Source organism: Hippopotamus amphibius, chromosome 3, assembly GCF_030028045.1.
Source record: "Hippopotamus amphibius kiboko isolate mHipAmp2 chromosome 3, mHipAmp2.hap2, whole genome shotgun sequence".
In the NCBI taxonomy this organism is placed as follows: Eukaryota; Metazoa; Chordata; class Mammalia; order Artiodactyla; family Hippopotamidae; genus Hippopotamus; species Hippopotamus amphibius.
In genome coordinates, this window is record NC_080188.1 from 84,811,716 (window position 1) to 84,834,944 (window position 23,229).

At 36.7% G+C, this 23,229-nt stretch overlaps 1 protein-coding gene and 1 pseudogene across 2 annotated transcripts; one reads left to right on the top strand and one right to left on the bottom strand.

The window, feature by feature from the left end:
* Positions 1-202: 202 nt before the first annotated feature.
* LOC130850527 (UPF0690 protein C1orf52-like) lies at positions 203-875 on the top strand (annotated as a pseudogene).
* A 9,214-nt stretch (positions 876-10,089) lies between these two features.
* PLRG1 (pleiotropic regulator 1) lies at positions 10,090-23,229 on the bottom strand. 2 transcript variants are annotated; one of them, XM_057728697.1, is made up of 16 exons: positions 23,107-23,208; positions 21,639-21,745; positions 21,278-21,349; positions 20,477-20,619; positions 19,710-19,763; positions 18,739-18,832; positions 18,442-18,523; positions 16,973-17,074; positions 16,142-16,234; positions 14,483-14,632; positions 14,291-14,392; positions 13,696-13,798; positions 12,881-12,989; positions 11,762-11,901; positions 11,127-11,320; positions 10,090-10,570 (listed from the first exon to the last, which is right to left on the bottom strand). In XM_057728697.1, exons 4-16 carry the CDS (start codon positions 20,604-20,606, stop codon positions 10,511-10,513), a joined length of 1,413 nt encoding a protein of 470 aa, XP_057584680.1. In that variant the 5' UTR covers positions 20,607-20,619; positions 21,278-21,349; positions 21,639-21,745; positions 23,107-23,208; the 3' UTR covers positions 10,090-10,510. The 2 variants fall into 2 exon arrangements, with proteins under 2 accessions (XP_057584680.1, XP_057584679.1); XM_057728696.1 differs by lacking the exon at positions 21,278-21,349 and having other exon boundaries at positions 23,107-23,229.

The window sequence follows — 23,229 nt, forward strand, 5'->3', positions numbered from 1 at the left end:
GAGAAAACAGAGACTTAAAAATTCTTGGTCAATATTACAGCCCCAGTGCCATCCGCCTTGACTGTAATAGAGTAAGTTGTCAAAGAACGCTTCTTGATAAATGTACTAGAAAGCCTGTTTCACTGTGAAAAATTCTGAGACGGACCTTAACAAGAATACTGTTGATTCAACAAAGCAGTGAGAGTCGACCCGCGCAGCCATCATGACGGTGGAGGAGAAAGACCCCCTGAGCTACCACGCGGCTTACGGGAGCATCATCTCAGGCTCCTCAGACAACGAGGGTAACAGCAAGCCCGGGGAGACAGGTCCTGGCGCCCCGGATGCAGCGAAGTTGGCAGTCGGCTGCGGAACAAGGCGGAGATGAGGCTGCCTGGACCAGAGGAGCTGTTCCGGAGCGTGACTTGCCAGGCCTTTCTCTACCATCCGCTCAGCTAACAGACTGGGATAGGCTCGTCGTCCAGGCGCCAGGGGAGCTTCTCCCCGAGAGCTCTTCCCTTTGATGCAGAAGTGTCTGCGGCGCTGCCTCCAAGACAGTGTCTGCTGCAGCCTTCGGAAGGGGTCAGCCTTGGCGTAGTATCTCTGAGACTGGATTCTTCTTTGCCTCCAAAGGAATTCAAAATATGGAAGTCCAAATATGCAGCACCTCCGGAGGACCTACTCTGTTGAGAAGAAACCTCCCCCTCCAGAGCTGGATATGGCAATAAAATGGTCTAACATATATGAGGACAATGGTGAGGAAGCCCCCACAGAGTGCTAGGAAAGCGAGGCTTCTACCAGAAGGAGAGGAGACTGTGGAATCAGATGATGGAAACGATGAGCGTACATCTAAAAAGTGCAAAATAGAACCGGGAGAACCAACAAAGAAGAAAAAATAGAAAACAAATGACAAGAATTTTTGGACCTGCAAAACTTGTTGAAATGGGCTTTTGGGGCAGATTAAGTGGATATGGTAAATTATTATGAAACAATATCTCCATGAAAGTACATATTCATTAACTAATGAGTATTGCTATAGGAACTTTCCACTGTAAAATTCATTTTTTATTCAAAACTTCTGTGTATTTAAAACTCAAATGGTGACTTGTGATTGTGAAACTGACAACACTTGGAAGCATTCTTGCTACCACAGAATTGGTGACATGCTTTGAGTTTCGTCCCATGTTGACATGCCAATGCTCTATGAACCTTTTATAAAAGAGTGTATTTTTAAAGTAAATATGTTGTAATGTACTGTGAACTTGTAGGGTGCTTTTCAACAGTGTCTGTACAGTGTAAATAGATCATGGAAATAAAATTACCAATATTACTATTACTGAAAAAAAAAAAAAAAGGCAATGATATCCTTAGCGAAATTTGTGTGTAGGACATGCATTGGTGCCTTCCAAGACATTCCTTTGCTAAAACAGCTTCCAAGCCACTGGAAAGGAAAGTTCGGTAGAGAATTCTGGAGCTTTGTCTTTTGTTCCCACTGCTCATCCGTTCACTTTCATCTCATTTACCTCTCTCCACATTTACATCCAGACCTTCAGCAGGAAACATTTTTCATTTTGCGTCGTGTTATGGATTTCTTAAAATGTATTTTCTGCTAAACTTTATGAAAGATTTAAAAGGCTTCAAGCAGGTTTGCTCCTGATAAATAAACGATAATAGCCAAGTTTGAATCTTAACATTTTTCAAAATAGTTTCAGGAGACCCAAACTAATTCCATAATGCTGGATACTGGTGTCTGGCAGTAACTGCTAGAACACGTGACCAAAAGAAAGCTCCAGAAGCCTTTTCTATTCATCCACTGCTAGAGCGCCCACAACCCCAGGGTGCCTAGGTGAGGCCCATTTGTGTGGGGCATAAGAACCCAGAAATATCATTCAAACCAGAACCTGCTCCAAACACAAAATGAAGGCAATGGTATTTTAAGAAACATAGAAGACCAAGGAGTCCTGTCAGAGCCTTTCTTACTCATGTTGCTTCTCACATTAGCCAACCAGTTATGCTGAAAATGGTAACACAGAAGAAAAGGGAGAGTTTGGGCAACTCGTGTCCCTTTTCCTTTCATGCCTTCCTTACACATCAGTAAGCCAAAGATAGGGTGTTGATAAGATGTGTATGTATTAAGAAATGGAATAAAAACAACTGAGTTAGTTTTGTACAGTTCCCACTGTTTGGTAAGGACAAAATAATTATGCCTGTATGAGTTATGAAATACAAATTGTAATTCTGGAGATTCGTCATATGACTTAAATGCTCTTATATTTGCATTTAAAATGGGCATAGTGCAACATAAAGATGAAGGCTAAAATTTATCTTAATAAATAGAATTTTTTTTTTGACTTAAAATGACATTAAGTAGAAAATTTTTAAAAATTGTAAGAAAGAAAAAAGCTTTATATTTTAATATCTATTGTTAATGACACTTCATTCCTGTTTTTTAATCAGCAGAATCTGCATTTTCACTTCGCACTGGGTCCCACAAATTACATAGCTGACTTATGGTCTTAAGGATTTTGAGTTAATATATGTAAAATCACAAGGAATAATTGTAGGCTATTTGCAAGCATTTTATGAGTGTTTGCTTTTACTGTCACTATCATTATTTAAAAGACAGACAATAATTTCCAATAATTTCCTTTTACAAAGGTAAAACATCTATATGCTGCTTATAATATTATTACCTGTAATAAAATGCTAAAAGAGGGTTTATTTCAATAAATGTGAATATTTCCTAGTTATTTGTATTTCTTGAATGGCTATTTTGAAATACCATAATATTCCTTACATGTAACTTCATGCATTTGCCCATTTTCTAGAAAACATATACTTATTTTACCATTTTGTTTCCTAGTTTCTAACTTATGTTAGATAAACATCCCTGCTTTGTACCATTTGTAATACGGAAATGTTGGAATGTCTCAAATGTACAACAACTGGAAATTTAAGGATCCTAAAATAACTTATGATCTTTCCTCTAAACATGTTAGCTATCCTTGAGCAAATATTTATTATGGTTTCTGAAAATAGAAAAGTTTCATCATAAATGTCCATTAACTGATGGATGGAAAAGTGTATATCCAGGGACTTCCCTAGTGGTCCAGTGGTTATGACTCTGTGCTCTCAATGCAGGGGGCCCTGGTTTGATCCCTGATCAGGGAACTAAGATCCCACATACCGCAACTAAGCCTGTGTGCAGCAACTACTGAGCCCACGCGCTCTAGAGCCTGCATGCCACAACTAGAGAAGCTCGTGCACTACAACTAGAGAACCTGCACACTGCAACAAAGACCCAGTGCAGGCAAAATACATAAATAAATAAAAATAAAAATAAAAGTTTGTATCCATACCCTGGAAGAGTATTTGACAATAAAAATAAATGAAGTGCTGACATCTGCTACATCATGATTAAAACATTTTAAAACTGATTGTGGTGATGATTGCACACCTCTGTGAGTATACTAAAACCCACTGTATTGTATATTTCAAGGAGATGAATTGTCTGCTATGTGAATTACATCCCAATGATGCTGTTTAAAAAGGGCAATTCAGCAACAGAACGCCCATATTAACTTTCCAATCCTACATTTCATCAAGCATGATAAGTTTTCAAAAATTATCAGGGACTTCCTAGGTGGCGCAGTGGTTAAGAATCCACCTGCCAATCCAGGGGACACAGGTTCTATCCCTGCTCCAGGAAGATCCCACATGCCGTGGAGCAACTAAGCCCATATGCCACAACTATTGAGTCTGTGTGCTGCAACTACTGAAGCCTGCGTGCCTAGAACCTGTGCTCCACAACAAGAGAAGCCACCAAAATGAGGAGCCCATGCACCACAATGAAGAGTAACTCCTGCTCACCGCAACTAGAGAAAGCCCGTGTGCAGCAAAGAAGACCCAATGCAGCCAATAAATAAATTTAAAAAAATAAAAATTATCAATCAAAAATATTATCAAGCAGAATAGTATTAAAAATTTTTGATATTTTAAAGCAAACTCCAAAATAAACTCTTCTGTTTCCTGAATGTTTCAAGTGTCCTTAAATTGTTGGACACCTAGGTTTGTCCAACAGATTCTCCTATTGTTAAATATTAAGGATGTTCCACAAAGTTTCCTTTTGTGGAGGGGGAGAAATTTTACAATGTTTCACCTTAATTCATTTACAAACTTTAAAGAGAAGGAATAACTGGATTCAAACAAATAAGATACAAAAGCAACATAAACTGTTGAAGACTTTGCTGCCATTTGGCTGTCTACATGAAAAGGGGGGAATCTCTATATATGACCCAGTAATTTTATTACTAGCTATTATCTTATAGAAATACTCATTATGTATACAAAGATCAGTGATATGAATTCCAGCACAGCTTGTAGTAACCAATTTAAAAAGAAAAAAAAATATTTCTTCAAGTAGTGTAATATTTAAATGGATAATGACACACTCCCATTATAGAATACAATATCATTAAAAACAATGAGGTAATGTACAAATACAGAGTGGGGGAGATCCTTAAGTACATTGGTTAAGAAAACAAAGCAAACCTCAATATGTATAGTGTGATGCCATTTATAGAAAGCATGTCTGTTTCAGTTTGGGTTACTGTAACAAAAATATCATAGACCTAGTGGCTTAAACAACATTTATTTCTCACAGTTCTGGAGGGTGGGAAGTCCAAGATCAAGATACAGTGTCCAGTGACAGCCTGCTTAGTGGTTGGTTCATAGATGACTGTCTTCTTCCTGTGTCTTCACCAGAAAGTTCTCAGAGGTCTCTTTACAAGGACACATCCTTTTCATAAGGGCTCCACCCTCAGAACCTAATCACCTCCCAAGGGCCCCATCTCCTAACACTATCACGTCAGGGGTTAGAATTTTAACATATGAATTTTAGGGTACTCATTCAGTCCATAACATTCTGCCTAAATATAGGTGTACCAATAAAGCCCAAATATATATATACACATACATACACATGAGAAGAAGAAAAAAAAAAAAAACAGGCACATCAAATTGCAATGAAATATAATCTGCATTGCCAAATTGTTCATGAAAGAACTTTGATTTATATTTACCTCAATAGCCTATGAGTGTGGCATTAATATAATTCAACAAGCAAAACATTTTTGGATTGTATATATTTGATTTAGGAGAGGAAGTTTATTATTATTTTCAAAATACTAGAAGAAGAAAGGTTGACAAAATTGGGTTTGCCTGGGGTAAGCAGAAGAAAGCAGTGGTTTACAGCAGGTGTCATAAAGACCCCTCCCCCCTGGAAGGTATCTGTGAGTATTCATCTGTTTATCAATAAGGGCCATGGGTTCTACAAGCTTGAGACCCATTTTTCTATTCTTGCTTCCTGAGAAATCCCAACCATTAATCTGGCCTCAAATACATTTGTTTCACATCTAACTTTTTCTTTGGTTTCAGTGTCTTTGAATGATTTCCCATTGCTTATGCATTATACGGCAGAATAAAAACCAATTTCTTAGCTCAGTATTCAAGGCCCTCCTCCGACAAAGTGCTCTTCCCACATGACCAGACTCAGTCCCCATCCCACACCCACAGATCATCTTCACTCAGCTGCACCAAACCTTGACTATTCTCAGATTACACTGCACACTTTCTCATCTCTGGTTTTGACCTCACTGTCCATCTGGGAATGTCTTTCCCTTTCGTCCCCTTTCATTATGCAAATGAAGTTCCATTCAAATGCCATTCTTTGTTTTTTTTGCTTTTTTTTAATGGCAGCATAGTAGTTCCTGTGTCACCATCTCCACGCACCAGAAGTTACTACTAAACTACTTTTTATTGAATGAACTAGAAATTGCCGTCAGGCTTTGAGAGCTGGGGGATAAAGGCAAATGTGGAAACATATTTTACAATAATGTGTCTAGATGTGGAACAGTTATGTATGAGTGAGGAAATAACTAATGAATGTGATTATCCGGTTGATATTTTCTATGTTGACTGGAAATAGTAATTACTTTCAATTAAATGGGAAGTAAAAGATTTACCTTAGCTTCTACTTGATACTGCTGCTAAGGGTTTAATTGACATCCTTCTAGATTTATATCAATACCTATTTTTTATTAAGATTATGCTATATATCCTGGTATGCACATTCTCCCCAATATTCTGTGGCTATCTTTCTATATCAACATTAATGTCTACTATATTCTTTTCAAAGATACCATGTTATTTATTTGTACTGAAAAAAGGAATTAACCTATCCTCTATTCACGGGAAGATGCTCTATATACAAAAGAATGTACATTAAAAGAGTGTATCATCTACCCAAGACCCTATTCCATTTCAGAAGGTATCGAGGTTTAGGGTCTTAAATGTCCTTCAACATGTATCTGTCATAGAATTTATATGAGTAAATTTTACATTTAGATAAGTGTAAATAAATCTTACACTAGTGCCCAGCTTTAAAAATTTTAATAAAATACTGGGATTTTTTTATTTCAGTGCCCTACTAAATTTCCATGTATAACTATCTGTTTCTGGGCTATCTATTCCATTCTCTAGACTTGAACTTTTATTCCTGCATTAATAAACAACTCTGACATAACTATATGCTTTTTATACCTGGAACCCCCACCTCTCATGATTCTGATCTTTCAAGTTTCTTAAACATTTGGTATCTTTTATTTACAACATAAACTTGACCATCAATTTCTCAAGTTCTTCCAACAAAGTCCATTGAAAGTTTGATTTGTCATATTAAATTTGTGTTAATTTTAACAGAAACAGCATATTTAAAATTTTGTGTCTTTTCTTCCATGGTCAAGGTGTGCCTTTCCATTTAAAAACCTTCAATCAAATTTTACAGTTTTTTGTTCCTTTACAGAATTTGCACATTTCCTATTGAAGCTATTCTTAAATATTTTATAGGTTTTGTTCATAGTGTGAAAGTGGTTATTTTTTAGACAATATAAAACAGCTAACTCATTGCTGTTATCAAGAAAACTCCTGGGACTCCCTGCTGGTCCAGTGGTAAAGAATCCATCCTGCAACAGAGGGGTTGCAGGTTTGATCCCTGGCTGGGGAACTAAGATCCCACATGCTTCAGGGCAACTAAGCCCACACGCCACAACTACTGAGCCTGCATGCCGCAAACTAGAGTCAACACGCTCTGGAGCTCATGCGCCACTAGACTAGAGAAAACCTGCATGCCACGAGAGAGAAGCCCATGCGCCTCTACCTTATATGAAGATGCTCGTGATTTTTCTCCTTTTATAAAACAATGTGGTGAATTACATTAATTTATTTCCTAATAGGAAATTTTTCTAAAGAAACCCTCTTTGCACCATTAGAATAACTTCCACTTAGATATGTGAAGCTTGATTCATTAGACTTTACCAATGATTTTTGCATCAATATTCATAATAATGAAAAAAATAATGAAATATTTTCTTTTGTGCTTTATTGAATTTGGGTATCTTTGTTATATTTTAAAACAAGAAAGCTTTCCTTCATTATCTAGGTCTTAGAAAAATTTAAAGTGCATTGTAACTAGAATTTCATTCTGAATCTCCACATGAGCTTGGTGATGTATGCTAGTGGTTTTGGTAGGAGTTCACAATTCTATTTCTTCTATGGTAATCTGTGTAGGCTGTTTGCATGTTCTGCAGTCATAGGAATTTATAAAGATAAATTTAAGAAAGCTGAAAATTAACCATTTTATTTGACTCTTTAAATATAATGGCATGAGTTTGGACAGAATTGTCTGCCCCCTCCCCTTTATCACTTTTATTAGGATATCTGTGACTCCTCTGTTCATTTCTTAATTGGTTTAACGAAATAGTTTTATCTACTTTATTTTTACATCAAAAAATTAACATTTAGGCTTATATACTAACTCATCTTTTCTATTTCACTAATTCATTTCTTATCAACTCTCATACTTTATTTAGCTGCTTCTCTTTTTCTAAGACTTAAGTTTAACACATTTATTTCCACCACACTTGGATTAGTCAGTTAAGAGAAAGGAGAGTGAGGAATCAGGGATGAGGTTAGAAGGTTATAAAAAAGAACAGAGAAATGGTGCATACCTAAGAAGGGAACATTAGGTCTAGGCACTTTTTTTTTTAAAGACAGTCATATTTAAATACATATATTAAATATTTACTTAAATACAACATACTTGTTGATGAGAATCATTTGGCAAAAAGGGAAGGAATTCCTGGTGCAGAAAAGAAAGAGGTTAATTGTGGAAGCAAAGTTCTTGAGTAGGCAAGAGTATAAGGCAACAATCGTATACATACTTGGCCAAGTTGTTCTTAGGTGGGTAGGTCACCCTTTGTTAACAGGAAGCAGCAGGCGTAACGGTGGAAATGTGTGTGGTCACTGCTGATGGCTTACTTGAGGTGTGTGCTCATAAATCAAATATGAGTCCCGTTGGCACAGTTGTCTTCCTCTAACATTTTACAGCTTGAGTGTACTCAAGGCATAGGCAGAGAAAGAGATTTAGGTTTGACTTGGGTTGGGGTTCTACCAAGATCAAAAAAAAAAAAAAAAAAAAGGCACACACATGAAATTCTGCTTAAATTTTCATGGGGTTCATGACCATACATGGTGGATGAACTTTCTGCAACAGAATGTAAGAACACCATAATACAGGACAGCATGAAGCAGGGAAATGGATGTGTCTCATGCTGTACAGAATTTGATACTTGTGTCTAACAAACACAACAGTTGAAGCTTTGCTAGGCAGGATGACAGGGGCTATCATTCTTACCTCCTTGTGCTAATAACTTCTCCTTGGCCTTTGGATTAGGCTTTGGGCTACTATTCACCTCTATGATTTTTCTTGTTAGAAGGCATACTAGATCTCCCGGGGATGCAATTGTAGTGGGGTTTTTTTATTTAAGTTTACAAAATACATTCTTATTGAAAATTAAAACATTATAGAAATATATAATGCCAATCATGAATGTTCTCCTACAATTCCAGTCACTCCAGTCACTTCTCCATTATTTTTTAGAGCTTTAACAAGTTATTCTACTAAAAAAAAAAATGCTTGCACAACTTCCTTTTTTATGTAAGAGTAAAATTTGGACATCTTATTATTCCAGAGATATTTCTCACTCTTAATGGAGAGAAACTGCGTGAAGATACCATAATCTACTATGCCAGGCCCTTATTGTTAGGACATCTGGGCTAGTTCTCATTAAGGAACAAAGGTGAAATGAACTTGCTGTGTACACTTCTCAGATTATTCCCATTAGGCAGCTTCCTAGTAATTTCATTTCTAATGAAGAGTTAGCCAAAGATTCCAAGCATTTTCATTATACTATGGAAAACCATCCTCTTACGGGTTGTCACAACTACACTCCCACCTACAGCATGCAAGATGGGATGTGTATACCTGGAAATGCTTATTCAAAATTATGGTATAATTTAACTTAAAACAAATTTTAAACCGATTGTTCTTGTAACTGTGTTTTCTAACTATAGAAAGTGAAGTATGACCAATTTTCTTGACTGATAGGCAATCAGGATCCTAAGGACAGGGTTTATAAAACTTGGTATATACTAGAAAGAGGCACAGGCATCAGAAACTTAACTAACACTTTTCTATAAAGTCTTCACAAAAGACTGCAGCCCTTGCTATAATATCAAATACGCCCAGTGGTATCTCATTATTTCTCCAGGGTCTGATACTCATACTGGTAACCTACTACTTGTGGAATAAGATTGAAACTCAACACATAAGCTTTCCCTGCCACCACCAGCTCTTCTCATTCACTGCAGCAGACAACTCTCCACTTCTGGAACACACACCGCTCACATGGTCTGGTTTTTCACCTCACACCTCATCTTAGAATACCCTTTTTCTTCTCTGACCTCTCAAGGCTCAGCTCGAACACTGCTGACTCTATGAAGTCTTCCACTATCCTCCTCGGAGAAAATAAATGGGTTTTTCCTCTGTGTTATCCTGGCTTTTTGCTGGCACCTCTATGACAGCATTTCTGTAATAAGCTGCTCAAGCGGAAGTCTTGAGGGACAGACACACCCGTCTACTTCCTAAACAATATCTAGTGCAGAATTCTGCAGGACATGCACTCAAAAACTATGTGGAATAAACATACATAAGTGAAGACTTCAAATCCTTTAATCCCAAAGTATCAATCACAGATATCAGTTTTCAAAGGATTAAAAAAGACTGCTCGCCTCAAAACATGTCCTACTACAGTAAGCAGTTTTGTATGTTTGAAAAAAAAAAGGTGTGTTTTAATAAAAGTGACAAATCATTCTATCTTTAGGATGTTCAACAAACCCACATGTGCTTGATATCTGCATCTTACTTCCTAGGATCTCAAACTGTTTATTTTAGAAATAAAAACATGGGGAGAGGACAGTTCATTGTAAAATATGAAAAAGCCATGATTCAAGCATGTGAGTTTTTGCTTTATATTCCTAGCCACAGCACAAACGACTGGATATTCTCATCAACGCCAAGCTAAAAAAAGAAACAAAAAACAAACAAAACCGGAACCACCATGAAGACAGTGCCACATTAAAATCTCTTCCTCTTGATAATTTCTGGCTTCCAGCTGACTGGATGAGTTTCTTCTGTCTATAAATAGAAAAGTAAGTTAAAACACATTTAATAAGTTCCTTTCTAACAAAAATAAGGCATTTACTCTACATTATATTACTTGGCATTATATATTTAGCAGTTGCTGAACAATTTTAAGATAGCTGACAAACTTTTGGCATTATCTGAATTCAATAAAGGATGAATGCATTTGCTACAAATTCAATTTAGGGTCTTCCATTTTAAATAAAATTGCTATTTATATATTCGAATAACACCAAAGCTTATGATTCTAACATTAATTTGCATAGCAATCTACTTCCGTGCTGTTATTCTTAGTGTAAGATTTTCCCAATAACTCTAATGAGGAAAGCTGACATAAAATCAAAACTATCTATGGATTTGCCATCATCAATGAAACCAAAACAGAAATCTATGAGTAGATACTATTCAAGATGACAAATACTTTCATATTAGAAGATTATTTTCCCTTCTGATAATTTCAGGAACTTTAAAATGAGAAAACACTTTGCAAAACTGGCATGGCTGATTTATTTTATTATACTTTACAATGTATATGAAATAGAGAACTTACCGCTGTATCATCTTCTCTGTACACTTTAATGGTTTTATCAGCTTCAGCTGTTAGTAACCGACTTTCAGACTGATCAAAAGCACAAGCAAATATTCCTGACTCACTGTCCAAAGACCCAGGCTGCACTGCTGCATGAACTCGCTGGAAATTGTAGCCAGTTCTCCAGTCCCAAAGATGCATAGTGCCATTGTCAGCTTAAAGGGAAAGATATAGTTAAACCTGGCGTCCTCTCAACAATTCAGCCTGATGAATGTTTAAGCACCGTGGTAGTAACTACAGCACTCAAGCTCCTCCTAATATCAGTTTGTCTACTTTCATTTGTGCTTAATTCAGAATTTATTATAAATTTCAAAAAGCACCACAAAATGACGTTCAACTCCAGAATGCACACCCAAACTTTAGGCGATTTCTGGCATAAACCCCTAACTTAGATTTATCAATGTGGGAACTTAAAGAGAGCTAAACTATGAAATATGCTACGTGTGTTATGAATATGCATATACACATGTGAACATTCAAACACATTAAACAGGCAAGTTCTGCTATAATACTTAGGTGTGATGACAGAAATTTTATCACTAAAGGAAAAAAAAATGACAGACTAAAACATATTTATCATAAATATCTTATTTTACCTCCAGATACAAGCACTCCATCCGAATTTACTGTCAATGTGTTAATAATAGCATTGTGACCAGAAAGATTTTGAATGAAACTTCCATCAGGGAACTTCCACTGTTTTATGTTATCTGGAGAACCAGACGCAAATGTGTAACTGAAATAAGATAAAGAATTAATGATAAAGGAAACCAAGTTAAATACGATGGATTTTTAAAAATCTTATTATGGTTGTATTTTGTGTAGTCAGGATCTATGTAGTCTAAGCAAAATATTATCGTCACACCAAGAGGTAAAAACATCAAGACATTTGTTCCAAGTTAAATCAGATTTTAAAATTATTTTAAATGCATGTTAAGTCCTAGGTTGAAGTTTTATTCTCCTCTCATTTCCCCAGTGCTCTACACTGAGCTAGAGCAGTAAACATATAAACCCCTAAACTCACATAAAGGGCAAGGGGTGAGGTAACTATTTTGGAGAAAGCGAGAGAGAAAGGCAGAGAGAGAGAAGGAGAACAAGACGAAAGGGAGAAAAGGAAAGAAACAGAGGCAAGAGGACGAGAGGGTGAGGGGGAGAAATAAAGGGAGTGAGGAAGACAGAGAAAGGGAGGAAGGACAAGGGAGAAAATAAAGGTTAGGGAGAGTGGGAAAGGGAGGAGGAGAGGCAAGATACGGCTGTGACCAGGGAAGTGCCAGGTGATACGGCTTCATATGCTCCACCTCTCGGGGTACTCTGCCTACAATGTCACAATTCCTACTCTTTTTTCCGATGTGTATTAACTTCCTCCTTAAGAATTAACTATTCTATGTATAGCTCAGTGCCCAATAATATTTATGTCCAAAACATAAAATCTAGCTACTATTACCTTTGACCCTGACATGCAGCTTTTAACTATGATTTATTTGTATTATCTCATTTGACATCATTTTTCACCATGTAGAAAGACTTCCTTGTCTTATAGAGGGAATGAAGCAATATACTACACAAGGAAAATAAAAGAAATGCATGTTCGTATGTGGCACACGTCTGAAAGTGACAGTGGCTAAATGACTATGAAACTAGTACTAACGTTGATATTTCTGTATTATACTAAGAACTGAAGAAAGAAGAGAAGCCACTTCGGAAAATATACTTACTGTCTTGGATGTAAAACCACAGCCCTGACTGATTTTTTGTGATTTGTTAATGTGACTCTTGTTTTTCCAGCCACCAAATCCCATAATCGTATTGTAGTGTCATGGCTTCCTGTACGGAAAACACAAACACACATCCCCAAAATACAGATCAGAAAAAAAGAATGCAAAAGTTAAATATAATAAAATCTGAAGCATTCTTCCATAGACACATATATATATGAAATAAAAATCATATCAACCCTTGGCTAATTGCTTTCTATAGTTCCAAAATATTTGGTTGATTTTAAGTTTAATTCTTAAAAAAATGTAATAAATGCGTGTTGCACTGTCATCTGAATAACTAGCACAAATGTGAATTTACATGATGTCATCTAGTGGAGAGGAGGGAAAAAACTGTAACAATCATTTAGTTAATAAAACACAAGGAAACGAATTATTTTCTAGTCTTAAAGATTCCCTGTTATTAACCATATTGTAAGCAAAACAAGATTCAATCCAGCTCTAAAAGTCTGAGGGTATTTTGTCTTCTAACTTTAATTTCCTAGACTGGTAATTTTGATACTATAAAACAATGCTCAGTTGTATCTAATAGCATTACTTTCTAGTCAGGCATTACATGGTACAAAGATTCTGTGATATATAAAAAGTATGAGATTAAAAACAATGGAATGAAATGTTACCACAGGAAATTTCAAGTGCACACAGAAACACTGTATATACAACACACAGCAAGAGTCATAGTAAATACAAAAGCATATAATCATAAAGCACTCTGACAATGAATGTACTGTAAACCTGGAAAGCATCAACCGCACCAGTAATAATTTGTGGTTCTGCAGCTTGACACCTCACTGTAGCCACCGCGTTAGTATGTCCAGATAACGTGTGTACACTGGCTTTCGTTCTCACATCCCAAATCTATAAAAACACAACAGACATACCATCAAAGAGAACAGGTGTTCGTAGCTGAGGCAGGTAACTAGATCAATTCAAGCCTGGGACTCTCCTGGACAACTGTGTGCTTGCCTGAACATAACGAGGAAAGTGCCTACATGAAATAATCATCCGTAAGCCGGCTGGGGAATGTAGACAGGAGGCAGCCAACCGGGGAAAGCTAACAGATCAGAGGACCTACTGGCTAGAATGGGTATAATGGGGCTACTGAATGAAACAGCTAATGGACCACACCTGTGGTGACCGACTGGCACATGAGAGGTCACATGTCAGGTGGGGGCCTCCCAATAATAGACATGGTGAAGCCACAGAATTAAAGACGAAGAGTAGGTAGGGTATCGACGGGTCAAGGCAACTATCTTTAAATTCCCTACCAAAAAATACATCACTTCTGGACCAAATAAGCACACCGTAGTAGGATGCAATACATGTACAGATCAGCTGTGTTCCACTTACCCGTGCAGTTGAGTCTCGGCTACAGGTCACCAGCACATCAATTGTTGGGTGCAAATCCAAACCATACACCGCACTCAGATGTCCATGATAGTGCCTTATAACCTAAAAAATAAAGAAGGAAAGTTAAAATTTCTATAATTAGGAAGATAAACAGGGGCTCATCATGTTTCCAGTCCTCAGCTCCAAGCTTACCTTATTATACTCCAGATCCCAGCACTTGACTTGCTTGTCTTCCCCACAGGAGAACAGGTATGGGCTCCTCGTGCTCACTATCACACCACGCACCGTGCTGATGTGCCCGGTTAACGACAGCTTTAACTTGCCACTAGCCAAGTCCCATATCTGCAATCAAAAAATATTTAATTTTTCTTCTTGCTGATTATTCCAAAGCAAATTTTTAGAATCCTGATGTTAAAATTGTCTTCAAAAAGTGAAAGATAAAAACATATAAGTATAAAGAAGTTTGCAAAACAACCCCATCACCAAAAATAAAAGCAGGGAAAAGAGAATAAAAAGGCATGCTCAAACTGGGAAAATATCTGCACATATGACAAAAAGTTAATATTCCTAATATATAAAGAATATCACTGATAGTAAAAGTATGAATACTAAGGTATTAAATTAGTCAAAGATGGCATCAACTTAAAAAAATCAAAACCCTAAAAGTAGCAAATAAAGGTATCAAAAAATTCAACTTTATTATAAATTTTATATACAGTTTTTAAAAGGTTAGATATTTACTTCGGCTTATCAAAGTAGCAGATATTTTTAAAAAAACACAAGCAATGTGCTGAAAAGGATCCTCTCACATGCTGCAAGTATCATTTCACCCATTTTGGAAAACAATTTTTAACTCTGGGTGACAACTTCCAGAATGTCTGACCTTTAATACTTTTTCTGGGAAACTATCATAACAAAACAATTTAAAATACAGAGAAAGCTTTAGGCACATATTAATTACAGCATTACTTATTATAGTGAAAAATCGGGAAACTAAAAAACTTTAATGTCTAACAATAGGAAAATAGATTATAGAATATGTGAATGATAGAATACTATGGAGCCGTTTAAAAAGATGTTCAGGGGAAGAAGGGACTGGGAGTGTGGGATTAGCAGATGTAAACAATTATACATAGAATGGATGAGCAACAAGGTCCTACTGTATAGCACGGGAAACTATATTCAATATTCTGGGATAAAGCATAACGGAAAAAAATATGAAAAAGAATATATATATATGCATAACTGAATGATTGTGCTGTACAGCAGAAATTAACACATTGTAAATCAACTATACTTCAATAAAGTAAACAAAAATGTTCAGTTTTTGACAGGAATATTTCTGACATAATATTAAGTGGAAAAAGGCTGGGAATAAAATTATATATCAAGCATGATTTTTAAAAGATACACATTTACACACACAGGAAAAAAACTCAGAAGAAAATGCAGAAGATACACACACACAGAAATAAACGTTAAAAAGAAATTCATTCAAATATCCGACAGTGGTAGGATTATGTAGGGGTCTATACTCTTCTATACTCCTTTACATTTTCCACATTTTTATAGATAAGCATGCTTTAATTCTGTAACCAGAAGGAGAAAAAAATATGAAGGAATTAGTTGTAAACAGTCAGCATGTACTGTTTGGAAAAAAACTGTTAAATACCACTTTTCAAACAGATATTTATTTGTGACTTTTAACTGATTTTGATGATAAATTTTACTCCACATCCAGGGAAATTAGAGAACTACAACAGCAATTCCCACCAGAGGAAATAACTTAAAACATTAAAATTACACAGCAAACACAAAATCACGTTTACTTTTTTCCTCCTTCCTTTTTACCTTTATAGTTCTGTCAGCAGATCCAGTAACAAACCACTGATTTCCAGGTTCCACAGCAATACATCGAACCCAGCCAAGATGCCCACTGATCACCTGTATTTAAAAACAAGGTAGAATGAGCAGGCAGGCTCACTACACATAAGCTAAAGTTTATTCAATTTCAACTCACTGAACCATGTTAAATATGATACAATTGCAGAGCACAACTACAGTGATGGAAAAAAGATGAATGGCTGCCAGGGGTGGGGATGAGTGTGATTATTAAAAAATAGCACAGGCATTTTTGAACTTCTGCTATCCAGACTGTGGCAGACTACCCAAATTTATATATGTATTAAGATTTATTAGGTCTATATACCAAAAGAAGGTCTACTCTAAGGTATGAAAATTTGTGTAGCTGTATGTTTCCTCCTATTTGAATTTTATTTTAAATTTGGTACATTTTGAATCATTTTAATTTACTATAATTAAAAAGATAATTGGTAGGGCCATAGAAATGTCCTGATGTATTAATTTTCCTTTTGGCCTTCATATATAACACCTCAAACACTTTCTTAAATTTATTTTGTCTGCTCTCCATTTAGCAGCCTTCTATCAATAATTTTATACTGTATTTTATACAAAATACAAGTACAGCTTCCATGTAATGAAGTCTCCTTCCCAAGTTATCTTTTAAGACAGTGCCTAAGCCCCTCCCCCTCCCCCGCCTCAGATCACTCTACCAGCTCTCAAATTCATTCAGTTTCCTCCTTATTCTATTCCTCAGCTCTTGTCTAACTAGAAAGCAGTGAGCATGTTTCATGTAGTGGAATAATACACAGATTCACTCACTCTGTAGAGTTTCCACGGTGGGTGCCACTGGGGCTTTGGCATTGTCGGGGCTTTTTTAGCCATCAGTGCGGAGTTCTTGGCATTGCCACCGTCCATAACAACCTAGAGGTGGAACAGATTACATTATTATTAAAGATAACATACCTAAGTTTTCATGTTATCAATTCAAAAATGGAGTCAAAGAGGGGATTTATGAAAGTTTCTTTTGCTTAAATGAAGAAGAAAGGATATCTGAAAAATATTTGCATACCTAGAAAATGAGTCTGAGGCTTCCAATCAGAACTATATTTTCCATATGTTAAGTTTAACTTTAAAAAACAATTTAAAAATCTCAGAGAGGCAGAACCTTAGCACTGAGAGCACATATCACTGTGCCTGGGTTCAAAACCCAACTCTGTCTATTAATAGCTAGTGACCTTGGGTATAAATTATGTTACCTCTGTGCCTCATTAGTAAAATGGAAATGACAGCAACTACCTCACACAGTTATTAAGAAGATTGTAACAGGGTAGTAAATGCTCTATGTAAGCTCCCATTATTATTTAAGTAACTGTAAGTGGATTAATATCATTGCTTTTCTCGTATTTTAACATTATTGATATATTACAAAGAAGAGACAGCTCCTTCTATTTACCTCCCACAAATGTACTTCAATACTATCTTAAAGGGTATACTAGCTGATATAATCATCTACTGCTAGCATCTACCCATTCATCCATCCAAAAAACACTGAAGCCTGTAAAGTTACTGCCCTCAAGAAGCTTATGTTATATCCTAAGGAGGCAGAAGGCCTGGGCAGACCCTGTGAATGGAGGCTAAAGAAGAAATGTGGTAGGAGGACTACAAATTCATTCACCTCACAAAGCAACTGCATAATAAACTGAGGAAGTAAAGCCTGCACTTATTTCAAGTGACAGCATAATAAAGCAAACTGCATATTTTCAGTTATTCTTTCTATAACTACTTTCACCAATAACAGAAGCTGCTATTTCCTTACAAACAAATAGATTATGTATTTCTAAATGCTCATTTATAAGATACTAGTTGCATACCCTGTGAATATTACAATACTAATAGCACTTAATGCTAACCGTACAAACCGAGAGTTTAATAAAAAACACTTTCACATCTAACATATATACTAATACAAGCTTCAGAGTAACAGTGCTTGTATTTTTAATAGTGGGTAATAAAGAGCAACATCACATTATCTCCATCAAAATAAATGCTATGTCCAACGTGCAAGTAGACACGGAATTAACAGAACTTTAGATTATTTTGTCAATTCACTAGCAACTTAAATTTTAGGGCTATGAAATAACAGCAACAAGTTGAGGCTGCTATTTACTTGAACAGTGCCAAGGAAAATGTTCATTTATTTAAGATAAGAATCTTGGAATAAAGGGAAATAGGCAACACGTTCCAAAAGTTAGAAACCCGCAGCATGACGTGATTTGACAAAAACTTACCGCCCCTGCAGGCTGTGACCGGTCAGAAGCCCCAGGGTGTCGGTATTCACCTCCAGCAGGTGCAGTACGATTTGCATCGACCCTGAGGCAAAAGAAACACCGTATTCTAAGTAATCAATGTCTCCAGTCATGTGTTCTGCAGGACTGCTCTTTATATTTTAAGTTTTTGTAAGCACTGGTAAAGGAAAATGTCATATAATACATAACTACAAAGAAACAAATTTAAAAATGAGAAAAAATGTGAACAGTAAATTATGTTTTCAAAACCTTTGTAATTTAGAACCTAGTATTTCCTACCTGGCTTGAGAAGTAGGTAATGCCACAGCTAAGGACTGTGCAGCGGATTCACTTGGCATTCTTTGGATCTTAGTGTCTGCTGTCAAAGCAACCCCTGTTAAAATAAAATAAAAAAATCAACTCCTTTTAGAATCTATCTTTGCTTTCATTTATATGCATTTACAATAAAACAGTGGAAGAAAGCATAACAAAAAGGGAATAGTGATTATCTTCAAGTAGTGATATTACAAAAATCTGTATTACATTTTGCAGGTTTGTTTCTAATCCTTTGTTTCTAATTCTTTTACAATAAATATTACCCAACAACACATCTCAAATTTATCTCACATATTTAATCAAAACAGCTTGATATTAACACAGCCCAAGATAGTAAAGTTAAATTTCTATTATCTTGGGATACTACCTTCAAATATAAAAATTAAATAGTTCCTCAAATACTAACAGGATGTTTCCCAGGATAAACGTAAATTCCTACAGCAAGAAGCACCAATTCACCTATACTCTGAATATGGTGAATTCTGTCCTCTAAAATTACTAGCACCTAGATATGCTAAGCTCTTTGCCTCCACCCTGTTACACTGGCCGCTCCATTTGTGTGCTAATTCCTCTACACACACAACACACCCAGGATACGTTTCTATCATACCTGCTTCTATACTAAAGCTTCTAACACTTTCGTAAGCTTAGTGATATTTATCTGTCTGACTAAACTTCCAGGTAATAAGCTTGTCTTAGTCTGGAGCAGTCTTACTGTCTTTGAATTCTTAGCACAGTGCCTGAAAAAAAAACAGTGCTTAAGAATGTTTGCTGAATAAATGCATGTGAAACCTAGTTAATTATCATCTAAAAAGCTAGGTCTGGATGCCTGGTTATTGAACTTATATTTTACAGGCAATGGGAATCAAATTATTGGCTCACTCATGGAAATATAAGTGACAACAAGACATTTTCAAATAGAACAGCTCACTTACCGGGTCCTGGTGGATACGGATGTGTACCTGTCACCAAATACTCAACTTCTTGTCCTATTAAAAAAAGAGAGAGTAAGAGTAAGAGAAAATTCATCAATGGCAAAATTACCTTAAATACAAGTATCACCTCTTTTAATGAATTAAACAATATTAAATTATCAACTGGATTTCTCATTTTCCCAACAAGCCCAAGCCTCAGAAATAAGGTAAGTTGATCACTTTTGTTTTGCCTTCTGAAGACCAGGTACACAGGTCATCTCCTTGACCATCTGCTGATGTGAAGTCAAGAAAGCTTGTATGTTTGCTACATAGCAATGGTATGCAGAGATGTCATCCTATCAAGTAATAATCCACTCAGGTTTATCTTCCAAGAAGATGACTTTCCTGTGGAATCTTGCATAATTTTTATTACTACAATTTCGGTACTTAATACCATCTTTCTGATTCTACCCAAAACAGACAGATGGTCTCCCCACAGGTTAGCAATTTTTCCTTTAGTCTCCACTATGACTGTCTCCATATCCTAATTATTTCTGACATAATTATACCACTATTTTAATTCCCTATAAAGAAAAAATCCACCAACCAATAATCTCACTCACTACTCCAAAGAGGAAATCGAGACTTCCACTATAATATTAGTACAGCTGTTAAATTGGGTATGGTTCTAATAATTCCTTCCAGAAGGTGCACTAATAAGACATTTTGTTTTCCTGTTTTTAAAATTCACACGTAAATCCTGACATTTCTGACAACGTCATACTCACCTTGATTGGCAGGATACTGTTTGTGTCCATATGAATCTGTTGCATTCTGAGGGCCTTTCTCTTTAAGGTTTTCTTTTGAAGTAGGCATATGCAACACAGGACCATACTCATTACGCAGCTTGATTGCCATTTTTCGTTTGTGACTATTTAAAAATTATAAACATAAAAACGTTTCTTTGAGTACTTTCAACATATTCACCAACGTAAATATATTCACAGATAGCCAGGAAACAAGTTTTTAAATAGCTTAAGTTTGCCGAATCACGTAGAAAAACTTTCTGTTAAGATTTTAAACAATATTTTAAAAACTTTCCGAGTGCATTTCCACACTTTTATTCACCATCTACCACATAGCATCCGTGAAGTATTTTTTAGTTTGTTAACCAATTATATAAAAACTTTCATGTTGATTTATCAAAGGTTTAAATGATTTTAAAATATATAGAAACTAACATATCCTTTAAAAAACCTCAAAATCAATACACTTTCCTTCAAATGTCTAAATATAAAAATACAGTAAAAGCTTCTATAGTAACCGTTCCTGGATATACCTAGAAAGATTAGTTAAAACTAATCCAAGTACTTAGTTCACTATTTTAGAAAGAAATGCACTTATTATGCTACTTTTAAGGACAGCCCACATTGTAAATTAAATATAAATGCTTGTTTGAGGAATTAGGTAGATTTTAAAAGAAGGGTAAAGGACAAAGAAGAAACACTGCACATAATGCAATCCCAGACTGGAGCTGGAGATGTAGAACCAAAAATCTGCCACCACTCAAAAATCTTCATCATACTAACGAGAAAAGATGGGAGTAGAGGTACTGGCCAGGTACAATTTCAGCTCAGCAAGGCTCTGAGAGCAGCAGGAAGCTGAAAGCACATACAAAGTGATTGATTATAAAATATAACACCTAAAAGGGACTGTCCTAATCACTGGGTATTTGTAAAACGCAATTAATTAATGGGACTTTTACTGTAAAAGATAAGGCCAAAAAAAAAGTTAAATCAGCTTAAATTATGCCCAAACACCAATCATTACTGAATAGTATCCTATGAGTTAGTATTCCTCACTAATCTTTAAAGGTCCCCCTCTCCCTGCTCTCTTCCCCTAATATTAGAAGTTGAAATATTTTAGCAATTGAACAGGAATTATCCCTACCTCTCTTCATCCAAAGGCACAGGTTTTCCATTATCAGCCACAAACATGTCATGAGTTCTCTTCAATGACCTGAACACAAGTGTGTGCACAGAATGTTTCTGTACCTCCTAGAAGAAAGAGTGCAATTACATATCTAGCTACAAATTACATATATCATAACCTCAACTGAAGTCAAATTAGTTATACACTTTACACGTTTAAATACGTAAAAAGCTATTTACCACTCACCACAGCTATTCGTAGCAAGCTATAGGAGTCAAGTTCTGAGAAGAGGAGGAAGCTCCTCTTGGGCCACAGCCCCAGGTATACAAACTGAGTGATGCCTGAGGTTAGTCACTTATTCAATAAACATTTACTGAGCTCCTACTAATTGAGTGACAGGTATTGTGCTAGAAACTAACATCAGAATGCTGAAAAGGCAGTCTCTGTGCTCAAGAGGACACAGGCAAATAAAAAGAAACAAAGTAACTCCACTTCTAATAAGTGCTATGAAGGAAACAAGCAAGGGGCTGAGACAGAACAGAGGAAGACCTTAGGGTGGTAATGAAACATCTCTGAGTGGCAGCTACGCAGAGAGGGAGTCAGCCTTGCACAAAACAAGTAAGAACAACACAAGCAGAGAGAAAACGCCATGTAAATACAAAGGCGTTTGGAAACTGAAATAATGCCAGAACCTGCAGTACAGTTGTGTATGTTTGGTGATGCAAGATAAGGTTGTAAGGATAGACAAGGTCCAGATAAGTTTTTATAGAACTGTAACGATCTTCATTTTTGCTCTAGTTACACAGGGCTACTAAAAGGTCTAAAGCAAGAAAAGCTCAAACTACGTTTTGAACAAATCAATTTATTGTGGGTGGGGGAGGGGTGACAAAAAAAAGCAGCAGAGAGCCACCTAATTGCCAATGCATCAGTGCTGGTGGAAGATGACGTGGTCTGAATTCAGGTGATGGCAGTGGGCCTGGACAAGAGTCAAGAATTTTGAGATAAGACGAACAAGGCTTGCTACAACAGCATGGTTGTTCCAGCTAGCGGAAAATGCAAAACTTCAAGAATGGCAGGTTTTCCCGGGGAAGAGCTGAAATAAGATACAAAGTGAAGACCAGAGGAGACCGCCAGTCTTTCAGGACACAGAATCATCGACTCTACCCAGCAGGCGGCGAGTACCAGCGGCCGAACATCGACAGAAGCCCCGCCTCGGCGGACAGTGCCCAGCTCAAGTGCCCAAGAGCCAAATGAAAATGGGAGGAATTATCTCAGGCTTCCCGCCGGGACAGAACCTCCAACTCGCGCTCTCCTCTGGCTTCTCCCCCTTCCTGAAAACCTTAAAAGACTACCCGGCCTCCGCCAAACAGCCTCCCCTCCAGCCGCTCCTCTGCCCTGACTCCGACACCCTCGATCCCCCACGCCCGCCGCCAAAGAAAAACCATGCAGAAACAGATGGCCCCTGAGCACCCAAGCGTCACTCTACCTCGACCATGACGCCTCCCTCTATCCAGTCGCTCCAGCAGGAAAGAAACACTAATCAACAAGACAGAAACCGCCGCCGCTACCGCCACTCAGCCCCTTCCGGAATCAGGCGTCCTGGCGCCGG

Coding starts and splice junctions, on each gene's coding strand:
- PLRG1 (XM_057728696.1), bottom strand. Junction 18,833..19,709: donor TCCGTATCCACCAGGACCCG/GTAAGTGAGCTG, acceptor TTATTTTAACAG/GGGTTGCTTTGACAGCAGAC. Junction 14,633..16,141: donor CTGCTGACAGAACTATAAAG/GTAAAAAGGAAG, acceptor TTTTGATTGCAG/ATATGGGACTTGGCTAGTGG.